General features: G+C 58.4%; 1 protein-coding gene across 4 annotated transcripts in view; it reads left to right on the top strand.

Moving 5' to 3' along the window:
• The first annotated feature begins 1654 nt into the window (after positions 1 to 1654).
• PER2 (period circadian regulator 2) overlaps positions 1655 to 11928 on the top strand; it is a 39995-nt gene continuing 29721 nt past the window's right edge. For 2 of the 4 annotated variants that reach the window (XM_086720093.1, XM_086720092.1), the window contains exons 1-3: positions 2441 to 3588; positions 10644 to 10870; positions 11358 to 11420. In XM_086720093.1, the coding sequence (XP_086576219.1) occupies positions 3544 to 3588; positions 10644 to 10870; positions 11358 to 11420 (335 nt within the window). In that variant the 5' untranslated portion in view covers positions 2441 to 3543. Of the gene's footprint in view, positions 1790 to 1815; positions 2041 to 2440; positions 3589 to 10643; positions 10871 to 11357; positions 11421 to 11928 lie in introns of those variants that run through there. The other 2 variants (XM_086720094.1, XM_086720095.1) reach the window with 2 other exon arrangements.

Genomic DNA, 11928 nt, shown 5'->3' with positions numbered 1-11928 from the left:
GATGTGGATGAGCTGTTTATTCTTGTTTCCAGAACAATGGAGCTCCCCGTTGACGTCAATGTACATGAAGAAACAAAAGGCCTTTGGGTGTGTGCAGGGTGCAGCTGGGCCTGGATTTACTTGGTGTGTGTGTGTGTGTGTGTGTGTGTGTTAGGCAGGGAGGCACGGAGGGTTTCTAGGTGTCAGTGTTAGAGAAACAGGAGGAGGGGCCGCTCTCACCTTGGAGTGTGAGCCACAGAGCAGGCATCCGAGGGCTGATGTGGGAAGAGCTGTGCTGATGAACTTGGTGATTGCCCAGTTTACATCTGTGTCTCACAAAGTTGTATACACACCTTGTCAAGGGGAGGGGAAGAAGTGGCTCCAACACAGGAATTCCTGGATGTGGGTTCGGCTTTGAGAACTAGCAGCTCAGTTTGCCTGCAGGCTATTGAGCAGGAAGAACGGGACCAGCGGAGGGAGATGCTAGGGCCCCCTCAGCCCTTCAGAGCCCAGCCAGCCTCCCCTGCCTGCTGAGACCCTGTAGTTACAGAGCCTGCTGCAGCTGAACTGCCTGGGAGCCTGCATGCGCTTCCATGTCCTTCAAGCAAGCCTCAGCCCTCCAGCTGGTCTGAGAGTAAGCTCCACTCTCTCCTGGCACTTTAAACAGAAACTCCGGCTTAACGTGCCCCCAGAAAACGCTTACTGAAAGAAAAAGTGGCAGCCAGGATGCTCCAGACCTACTCTCTCCCAGAACCCTGTACCTCTGGCCCACGTGTCTCTGTGGCTTGCGCCTTCTGAAAACCTCCCTTTTCCATGCTTTTCCTTTCCCCTCTTCAAGTGCTGCTTCCTCCATGGACCCTCTGCGGATAACTCTGGCCTTGGTGAATTTATCACCCACACCGCCCCATTTAGTATTTAAGTTCCCTTTTTATGAATGAGATGGTCTTTTTCCCCTAATGACGTGGTTGGGAGCAGGGACATCGTTTATTTGGTACCCCCTCCTAGTAACAATGTCCCTATTTGCTGAACCAAAATTTGGAACACATGATCTCAAAAATAAGAAGCTGACCGTCCTGGCAGGAGTGGACCTCGGCGGCCGGGGTGGGCGTGCACCCGGCGCTCCTGCTGGGCAGCCCTGGCATGGTCCCCCACGCAGTTTCAGCGCCTAGGGAAGGATGAATGGGAGTGAGTAAATGAATGAATGGGAATGAAAGATGTCCGCAGGGAGTTTCTCGCGGGGGCGCGCCTCTGGCCCGTAGCCGCAGGTGGCAGCCTTCCAGGGCCCGGGCTTCAGCGGCAATTCGGCCGCCCCGCCGGCCGGTCCCAGGTGCACTGGGCCAGGTCCCGTCCGGTACCCAGCTCCCCCCGGCCCGCGGTGGTACGCGCCACTCAGGGCTCCCCTAGCCAGACGACGCCAGCTGTCTTGAATGGAAGACTCCGAGGCCGGAAGTGGGAGGGATCACTCGGGAGGACGAGGAGGGGGAGACGAGAGCGCCGCGTCTTCATTGAGGAACCGACGCGGTGAACATGGAGTTCCATGTGCGTCTTATGTAAAGAGAGCGACGGGCGCTGTAGCCAATGGACACGCGGCGCTCGCAGGCCCGGCCCCTTCGGTATGCAGATGAGGCTGAGCTTCGGCCAATAGCGGGAGGCGGGGGCGGGCGCGGCGCGCGCAGTCACGTTTTCCACTATGTGACAGCGGCGGCGGCGCTGCGGGCTACGCGCTGCTCTAGGCGGCGGCGGCGGGAGCCGGGTCGGCGGACCGGACCGACGCGCGGACGGACGCGCGGACCAGCGGGGACGCGGCTCGGTGAGGGCGCGGCGTGACACGGCGGGCGGGGCGAGCGGATAGGCCGGTGGGTGCCAGGCTGGGGCGCCGACCGCGGTCCGGCAGCCCGGCTGGCTGGTTACGTAACCGCCGGGCTGGGCCTCGGGCAAGCGGTCTGGGGTCCGGTGGACGAGCTCCGGGCGCGCGGCGGCGGCTCCTGCAGCCCACGGAGGCGTGATCCGAGAGTTTTCCGGGCCATTTGACTCCTTCTCGTCTCAAAGGGGTGGGTTGGGGTGAGTACTGTTATCCCCATTTTGCAGATGGAGAGCCTGAGGTCCAGAGAGCTTAGGCAACTTGTCCAAGGTCCTGGAGCTACCGAGTGACTACCACACGGGACTGTTCTTCTCTAGATGATCTTCTTTAATGAGCCCTGCCTCGCCTCCCTGTGCCCCATGGGGAGAGGGTCCTGGGAAGGCTAAGGCCACAGGTTCAGTGCCACGGTTCTGGGAACGTGCAGAGCCCCTTAGGGGGCTGATTTCCTGCTCTGAGGCCAAAGAGCCAAGTCTCAGGCTGGGGAAGGGCCACTGATGGACGCTGGTCTAGGAGCTTTACCTGGACAGCCCACGGGTCCCCTGGGCTGGTTAAGCAGACAGAGAAGAGAGCTCCTGTGCCAGGCCAGACCTAGAGCCCGTGGGCAGGGAGGCGGCCCCACCCCCTTTGCCTCCCCTGGACCTCCTTGTATTTACTCCCTCTCCCCAGATTGAGTAGAAGGGGGTCCCACTTTGTGATGCAGCACTCACACCAACTTTTTGGGGTGTACCTTGGCTGCCAAGGCCCGGACATGGACTGGGGGCAGGTACTGGCCTGCTTAAGCGCTCCAGAAGGGCCAGGTAAGGGATGAGAATTGGGTTGCCAGGGTTTCTGTAATGTACACAGAAGAAAGCAGTTTGGAAAGCTGATTCATACAACAGAGACAGAAGGTACCCTGGAAATCATCCAGGGTAACACCTTGGCTTCACAGATCAGGAAACTGAGGCCCTCATCCCTGCTGGGCACGCACCAAGGAAGATCTCCAAGGTCTTCCCGTCATCCTGAGGGTCTTGATCTGGGGCGGGATGAGCTTCACACATTCTCCAAAGGCCTGAAATTGGGTACTGAATGCTGAGTGGGCCAGAATCTGGGGAGAGGAGTCCCAGGCCCCCCAAATGTTAAGCGCAGAACCATGGCAGAAATTCCTCCATGAATACTTCTTACCTCCCCTGTCTGATGCCGGGGGGCGGGGGGGGGGGGGGCAACTGTCTTCTCCCTGGCTGCAGAGGGGCGATGCCCTGGCCCCAGCCCCACTGGGGGTTTCTAATGCCCCAGGCTGGATTTGGCGGAGAAGAAACTGGGCTCAGTCTGAAGGCTCTAGCTGGAAATTGAGTTTTTACACACAAAGTTCATCACTTTTTATAAGGTGTATGAGTAAGACGAGGAAAGGGACTCCTCTTTTTCTCAGTGGGAGCTACGTGATATGCCAATGCAGGGCTGGCACTGTGGGTGTTCACAGTTATCTGTCACTGTCATCTTGGTGTGACTCACTAGGACAGAACTAACGCAGCCCAGCTTTCTGTGGGGGCTGAGGTGCTGGGCAGAGAGGGGGTGACTCAGCCACCCCTCTGGGCCTCAGTGTCCTCGTCTGCACGGAGGGGCTCAGATGAGCCAGGCTGCCAGGTCTGTCTCCACTCCTAGGCTTTTGGATTCTGGTTCCTCTACGGCTGATTTCTCCAGGTGCTTGGGCAGGAGACAGGTGTCTGATGCGCTCTCTCCTTCCTTCCAGTCACATAACATTCCCCGGTGAGGTATGTCCGCCATGCTTCGAAGAAAGTAGGAAAGGTTCCCTCTTTTGTGTTTCTCACGCACACGCTCGACTTTCAGAGAAATCCCGGTGGACACGCCTCTGTTTTTAGACGGTGATGTAACTTCACGGGGCCTCAGCAAACCACAGGCTCCGTCAGGTCACCGAGTGGCTGGCAGGACCTCTCGGCATTTAGTCCAAAGAACAAGTGACCCTCAAAACGACCTTATTGGGCAAAGCTCAGGAGAAACACACAACCCCTCCGCTGCACATCCGCTCTGGGCACCGGCCCCCATGGGAAGCTGGCCCACCTGCTGACCCAGCAGAGAGCTGGGGGGCTTGACGGGCCTCGGATGGGCCCTGCCCCTGAGCTGTCGTTAGGCCCGGCTTCAGCTCTGTAAGCCCGCGGTGTGCAGGTCTGCAACAGGCGTGTTACTGTCTTTCCTCGTCTAGAGCAAATCCCAAGCAGGTGGCGGGAGGCCCTGAGGGCTCCGGGTGCTCCCGCTGGGACACAGGCACCCAGGGTAGCCCCCTCCCTGCACGCTGGAGCCAGGAAGCTGAAGTTGCCGCATTCTCTGTTTTAAGTCTCACACCTATCCACGTTTGAGGCTTTGGAAGGCAGAGCCGAGAGAATCAAAAGGAGTCTCGGTGAGGCCGAGAGGCGCCTCTCTCCTGCCTTCTTCCTGCCATATTTGGTCGGCGTTTTCCCCAGTCACCAGGCCGTCGCCATGGAGAGCGCGGGTGTTTATCTAGCAGGACAAACATTTTCTCTGGATTACGGCAGGCTGGCCCCGGGGGAATCGGCTCCTATCAGGAAGTAGCAAACGTGTTATAATATTCGGGGTTGTAAAATACCGCAGGCTTTCAGACAGAGTCCAGAGTGTGAGATCCCCGTCGTATAAAGTGTGAAAAGCGGCAGAAGTAACCCGGCCGGGAGAAGTCGGGCTGGCGATGACCCTGGGGGTGGGTGATGGGTGGGGGGGGGTGGGGGGGGGAGCCCAGGGGCCTTCTGGAGGGGGCTGGCAGTGTTCCACCTCCAGAGCTGGGCGCGAGGTATGCGGGTGAACTCGGTTCGTGGACGTACATCAAAACCTTACAATTTAGGACTTTTCTGGATGTATCTTAAACGTCTGTTTCAAAAAATGCGAGCACCTGAAGCGATGGAACCACATATACGCTGACTTCTGATTTCCACCAAGAGATGCAAGTGGTTCAAGGGTATTGAGTCTTGAGAAGCCGCCACCGTCCCCGAGGCCTGCCAGTGGCCGTGGTGGGTAGACCGAGGACCAGGCTGTGCATTCGTTCCTGGGGCTTTTTTTTTTTTTTTTTTTTTTGCTATTTATCATGGAAACTCTGAATGCCTGTAAAGTAGGATGGTGTAATGAACCCTCATGAACTCATCAGCCGGCTTGGACAGGCTGGCTCCTGGCCCCTCTCCTTCCACGCCCCCACCCCCCTCCTGCCCCCCCCCCCCCCCCGTGGTATTGTGAGGCCCGTCCAGACTGTGATCTCACTGTGGACTGTGCTTTCTAAATGTTCCCCTGTCCAGTCAAGACAACCCTCGCTAGTCAAGTGTGGTCATGTGACCAGGGTCCTTCCCTTGGGTCTGCCCATTCTAGGGGCAGAGCCAGGGGATGGATGTCTGCGAAGGGGGCAGCAAGGGGGCCTCTAGGGACAGGAGCACCCCAGCTTCCCCAGCAGTCCCCTTTTTAGCCTGGGTGTCTTTGCCTTTCTGGGGCCCCTGGCGCCCCAAGCTCTGAGCACCTCTCCCCAGGGGTGGAAACAGGTGTGCCCGGGGCTCCCCAGGTGCTCCGGGAACATTTGTGGAAGGCAGGAGGCAAAGTCCGCCCCGATGAGCATGTTGGTTTTGCCAAGTTGGCAAAATGAGGTCGGTCCGTCAGAGCCCTTGGTGCCGAGTGACGCATCTTCTGGAATGATGAAGTTTCGGGTGGTTTGGATGGTGTGTTCCTTCACATTTCTGCCCCCTCGTCAGACCCTCTTGGCGAAGATCTACCCTCCAGCTCAGCTGATCTTGTGGCCCCTACCCGGTGAATCCTACTCCGCCAGGCCAGGCAGGCTCCCAGGGGCCGGCAGGGCCGCGAGGCGGGGAGCTGAGACACCAGCAGAGTGTGCGATGCCTCCGTCCAGGGGTGGGGGGTGGCCGGCTAAGCTCCTTGTCCTTGAAGTACAAGCCAGGGACAGCTCTGGTGGCAGTGAAGTATCTCCTTTAAAGAAACAGATTATTTTGTCTGTTTGCCTGTAGTGATTGGTGGTCCTGATGAAAGCTAGCCTTTGTTGGACACGACTGCGTTCGGTCAGCTGGCACAGGCTGGGTCACTTAACCAACGAGAGGCGGGTGCCGCTGCCACCCCGTCGTGGGTGAGGAGATGAGGCATGGCAGGCTCAGGAACCGGGCCGAGCTCACACCACAGGCAGGAAGAGGTGGAACCCACCAGAGCCCGTGCCGTGGCGGCTCACTTGACCTCTCAGCCTTGAGCCTCACTCAGCAGGGAGGACGGGCCGCTCGTCTGGGGAGGGCCGTGGGACGAGGTGGGTGACATCCAGAGTGCTGGGGCAGGAGGAGGGCAGCGGGGGGAGAATGCCCTCAGCGCCCCGGGCAGCCCCTTGGCACCTCTACTGAACGGTAGCAAGGCCCCTTAAAGGTCTCCTTGCTGCCACCTTGCCTTTACCCGTTGCCCTGTCAGAGCGTAAGGCAGATCTTGTCGCACAGAACTCCATTTCCCATCTTACTCGGAATAAAGCCAGAGCCCTGTCTGTGCCCCAGCGAGGCGCCCTGTGATCCAGCTCTGACCTTGTATCGCCCTCCTGCCCTCCGCCTCGCCTGCTCTGCTCCAGACTGGTCCATCTTCCTCATGCGCCCCTGCCTCAGGACCTTTGCACTTACTCCCCGACCTGGAATATTCTCCCTCCAGCACCTTCCTGGCCCACTCTCTCACTCTCTTCACTCTTACAAGCAGAGTCCAGGCGGAGACCCAATGGTAGCATGTCACTGGGAGGTGCAGTCCCGGGGCAGCAAGAGTGAGGGGAAAGGGAAGCAGAGAAGGCTCAGATGAGGCCCCGCTGAGAGCACATCCCGCTGAGACGGTGCCCCTCCGAGACGACGCCCTGCTTCACAGATGCCCAGCTGGTCTCTCAGCCCACTGGGGCCTTGTCACAAAGGCTATCCAAAAAAAGGAGGAGAAGGAGAAGAAAGGAAAGCTTCGGAACTCCGTCCAAGGGAGGGGTGCAGGGGTGCTTCCCTGCTCTCCGGTCCTCTCCCCCATCCTCCATGGCCAGAGTTCACGTCCCTCGGGCCCGTTTGGTCCACCAGGCCCTCTGGCGGCAGCTGGGGAGGAGCAGCGGCCACAGGCCTGAGGGAGAGCGAGGCCGAGGGGCCGTGAATCGGCACCACCCGGGGTGGCGGGGCTCAAGGACAAGGTCAGACGTTGCCGACGCACGAGCCCTGCCCGGCGGCCCGCCCGGCCTCTCCCACACAGCAGCCCGTAGTCTCCTGCTCTGCCGCTTCTCTGCAGCACTTAGCAGTTCGTCCACTACGTATGCCGTTCCCTTGCTGATGATCTTCTCCCCGTTGGAACATAAGCTCCACGGGGACAGGAAAGACACCTGTCCCCATCCCTGACCTACTCCAGCCCGAAGCGCCACGTGCCTTAGGAGCGCATGAATCAACGGAAGGCAGCGTCCAGCCCCGCCTGAGTGCCGTCCGTCGCTTTGTTGTTATTTCTTGTCCTGTGAGGTGTTCCTTTGTGTCTTAGAATCTTCCTACATCAGTGGGTCTTGTCTTCCTCTTTTCAGGAGGTGCATAGTATCCCCTAGCACAGCTGTCCCAGGCCTCATGCCTTTAGCAATTTGTGCGGGGCCCTGGGGTGACAGCAGGGAACGACTCAAAGCTGTAGCACACCAGGGCGGAGGGGGAGTCTGGCAGCAGGCAGCATCAGCACCATGGAGGAGAGGAAGCCAGGCCGGGGATGTGGAACAGGTGAGGAAGTCAGTGCTGTTTGTGCAGGGTGGACAGGCTGTCTGCAGGATGGAGCCTGCGGGCACCAGGGAGCAGCACGTGCAAAGGTCCTGAGGTCGGAGCTCAGTGTCAGGGCTGAGGAGGCAGCCAGGGAGGCGTTGCAAAACTGTGGACCGTCATGCAGACCGAGGCTGTGCTCTGAGCCGGGGGAGTGGGGAGGTCACTCACTACTGCGTGGACAGGTGAGGCACACGCTCAGATTGAAGTCGAGGCTGGCACTGGCCGGGGTGCTCATGGTGGACCAGGTGCCCGAGATGACCTTTGGTGGTTTGTGCCTCTCCAAACACCACACTCGGGTCTTCGTGCAGGTGTGTAGACCCTCCCATGGAGCGGAGGGGCTCCTAGCAGTGGGAAGGGGTGCAGATTATAAATGTTGCTGAACATGCCCAGAGTCCCCTCCAGAAAGACTGAGTTAGTGACCACAATGCACAGAAGTCCTCCGCCTTGTGGACACTGGATGTCGTCAGTCCCATTAATTTCTGGTAACCTCATCCTTTGCCTTTTCCTCGTGACCACTGAGGTCGAGCATCTCTCCAGCTTTCTAGATCTTTGGTGTTTCTCTTGGTGGGAATACCTGTTCTCAGTCTCTGGTCTCTCTCTCTCTCTCCCAAAGTTAACACCTTTCATTCTGTCACCGGATCAGCCAGAACTTGCCTGAAATGTTAAAAACAAACAAGCGAATCGGCAACACAAAGGCTGAGTAGTAGGCTTGTTGTTTTGTTCCTGACTTTGCTCGGGTATTGTGGGTTCTCTAATCCAGGACCCCGCTGGCCTGCTGCTGAGGCCATAATGAGCAGGTATGCTGGGCGGAGATCTCCCCCCTTTGACCACAGCCGCCTCCTCTCTGAGCTGCATGCGGACTGTGTCTTCCACCCAAGACTCACATGACTTTCTATCCTTTGTAGGTAATCTACTTGTTTCTCCTCTTTGGATGCGGGTAGATTCTTCCCCCCCCCCCCCCCCCCCGGAAACATCGTTTGTCATTGGGACGTCGCTGGCTCCGACCCGTCTCTAACTTTGCCTGGTATTCAGGGAGTCCTTCAACCAGCAGGTGGGAATCCGTCTTCACCCACGTTGGCTTTCTTGGGGTGTATCTTTCGTTTTAATCTCTGTTTTAAGGTGCGGTGTCTCTTTCAGGAAGAGATATTACCACAGGTGAAAACACGAGGCTCCGATAGCATCGCCCTTTCTCTTGCCGCTTTTCAAAGTTCCTCGCGCTCACCTCCCCATCGCTGAGGCCATCTTGTCCGTTAGAGACTCTGGACTCAGTCTCTCTGGTGTTCTGTTCTAAGGTGGCATTTTCTTCTCATTCTGTGGCTTCGGCTCATCCCTCATTACTTGTTTCCTTGAACCCACCGTTTCTTGATTTTTATTTATGATACGGAGTAGGGGCCGTCCTAACTCTGCTGGTCTCCCCCACGCCGTGTGGCTTCTGTTCATCTGGTCTTTGTTGCACATCTTTTTAGAAGCCGCACGCTGGCTTTTGCCCATCTGTTGGTTCATGTGCAAGACGAGGTCTAATCACACCTGCTGTTTTCCGGAGAGTAATGTGGTTGGATTCCCCGTGGGTGCCCGTCTTCAGGAGCAGGTGGACACGGGATCCAGCCCTGTCACCTGCCATGCGTGGCCTTGAGTGGGTCACTGGCCTGTTTTCTCTTCTGTAGACTGATACCAGGAATGGTATCCTATGTGGTGTCCGATGATGAGTGATCACGAGGGTTACGTGAAACACTGTGTCCATAGCCTCTGCCATCAACCGGGTGTCTGCTCTGTTTCTCTGAGCACACGGAAGCCGTGGGGACACATTCTGTCCCCGGGGACTCCGCTCAGTCAGGGCACTTCGGCTGGGCCCGCTGGATCTTCCCTCCCCGCTCAGTGCCCAAGGGCTGGCCTTCCAGGCCTGTGCCAGCAGGGTCCCCTCGCTTTCTGGCTCTCTGACCGCTGAGGGCAGGAGGAGAGAGGAGCCAGGGGTCTATGCCCCCAGCTCTGTTCCCCCAAATTGCAGGTCGTCTCGGTTCTTTGGTTTCATAACCCTCCTTCCTCCTGCCCCTCCGGCCAGGGCTGGGGGCGGCAGGGGTGTGTGTGTGTGTGTGTGTGTGTGTGTGTGTGTGTGTGGAATAGCAGCTGCCCCTCCCCCACCTGCCTAGCTTTTCTTTCCCGAGAGACCCTGAGGGAGACACCATCCTGGGTCATCCTTTCCCAGGGACACCTCTCTGCCCATCCCTAGGCTTCCGGTCAGGCCCCTCCCCCCTTGCATACTCACCGTCAGCTCATTCTCATGGTTGTGTTCCAGGATTGTTGCAGAAACCTTAGGGCTGGCCTGGCTCTAACCTCAGCCCCCTCCATCCTCCCGCCCCTAATGCGCCGAAGTTTCCGCATAGTACGGTGGTGAGGACCTGTCCGAACGCAACAGAGTTCACTCGTCTGCTACGTCTGCTACCTCGAATCCTTCAGTGGCCTCACGCCGGTCCCTCTCCCTCCACATCCCATGTGCATTCACCCCTGTGCCGCTATCCAGGCTCCCGCCCACCCTGCCCTCCTCACAGGGCAGCGCCTGCCCCACGGCCTTCTCTCTCCCGGAGGGTCTCCCCCGCCCACAGCCTGGGCTCGGGGTCTCCTGCAGCTTGTGATGCAAAGACTTCTGAGCCCTCCTGCTCTCCCAACGTCACCTGGGGAGACTTGTAAAATGCAGGTTCCTAGGCCCCACCAGCCATCCGGTGGGAATCCGTGTTTTTGCCAAAGCTCCCCACGTGCCGGGCGGTGGTCATTGATGCTCTTGTCGCCTCCTGACCAGGCCGTCGGCAATTAGAGACGTCTGGGGGCTGCGGCCACGCGATTCATCCGCTTCCTAATTCAGGGCAGGTAGGAGCTCAGTGAACAAGAACAAAGATTGCCCACGGTTGACTCTGACCGCGCCCGGCTTACTTAGCGGACCGTGGAGACAGATCCCAGTGAGGCGCCCCACGCGGCGGCTGCGGTGACTGAGCTCTTCGAGGCCTGATGACATTTCTCTCTTTTCCCAGCTTCACTGTGGAGCCAACATGAACACATACGCAGAATACCCCCCCAGCCCCCCGGCCCAGGAGCCCGTGGAGCCCCCCCGGCCCCACGAAGCCCCCCTCCAGGAAGACGTCGACATGAGCAGCGGCTCCAGCGGAAATGAAACCAACGAAAACTGCCCCTCGGGGCGGGGCTCGCGGGGCAGCAAGGAGCTGGGGGCGCTGGTCCGGCCGCCTGTCGCCCCCCCGGGGTAGGTGGGACCCTCGGCCCACCGAGGCCGGGCTGGGTGTCTGTTTTCTCTGTATCTCATCCTGTTGGATCGCTTTTGTGATCTTTAAATCACGATGGCCCGGTTTTTCAACATTAAAAAGAGAAATCTCATTAACCCAGAATAACTAAAATGTACTATGGCGATGCGACTGTTGGTGTCGAGTATCTGGTTGCGAGTAGACAACCGCTAACGAGAGTGGTGAGGTCTTGGGGGCCGAGGACTCGGGAGCCCTGCGAGCGGCCGGGCGGCCTCCAGAAAATGAACTTGCTCCCTCAGTCCTTCTCGGAACACTTAGTTTTCCTGGTATCTGAAGGTTTTATGCTCCCGCTTTCCCTTTCCCTCGTGTTTTTCCTCAGTTGCCTTGCTCTGGTATAATCTCGATCGCTGTCTCTGGTGGGATGGGGGAAGAAGTGGGTGGAGCATGCAGCCCTCTGAGTCTGGCCTCACCTCTCACTCGTGCTTACAGTCCAGATGCCTTTGGCCTCCTGATGTCGAAGTCTGAACACAGCACGACGACAAGCGGCTGCAGGTGAGGCCGGTTAGAACCCCCTTGCTTTCGGGTCTTTAGAGACATGGAGATTTGTTACTGGAGGTTACGTCCCCCTGGAACATTCCGCGCCCACGTTAGGTGTTTGTGACACAGGCATCCTTAACTTCATATCCACAGACATTTTCGTACGACCGCTGGAGCAGACGCCGGCTCTTAAGCCCGGGTGTGTGGGCACCTGGCCACCTCGCCCTAGAATGAGACCTGGTTTCTAACCTTCTTCCTGCAGCACCCTCTGCTCTTACCAGGAGGTGCCCACCTGTTCTCTCTCTGTATCCTTAAGTGTAGATGTCCTTCTTAGAACTTTCCTCTCTGAGGACTTCTCGTGTTCCTCATTCACATTCCTGCCCCCCCGGGAAACCAGTTTGCTGTGCTCTGTAATGTCCATCACCCGATGCTTTTCTGTCTGACACGGGTCAGGCAGGCAGGGCTCCCGAGGGGTAGCCTGCTCAGCCAGACTGCGGGTTGACAAGCAGGCCATGCTGGGCAA

Source organism: Puma concolor, chromosome C1 (genome assembly GCF_028749965.1).
Source record: "Puma concolor isolate L17-30 chromosome C1, mPumCon1.1.hap2, whole genome shotgun sequence".
In the NCBI taxonomy this organism is placed as follows: Eukaryota; Metazoa; Chordata; class Mammalia; order Carnivora; family Felidae; genus Puma; species Puma concolor.
The sequence above is the reverse complement of the archived record's forward strand: the minus strand, read 5'-3'. Positions and strand labels throughout refer to the sequence as shown.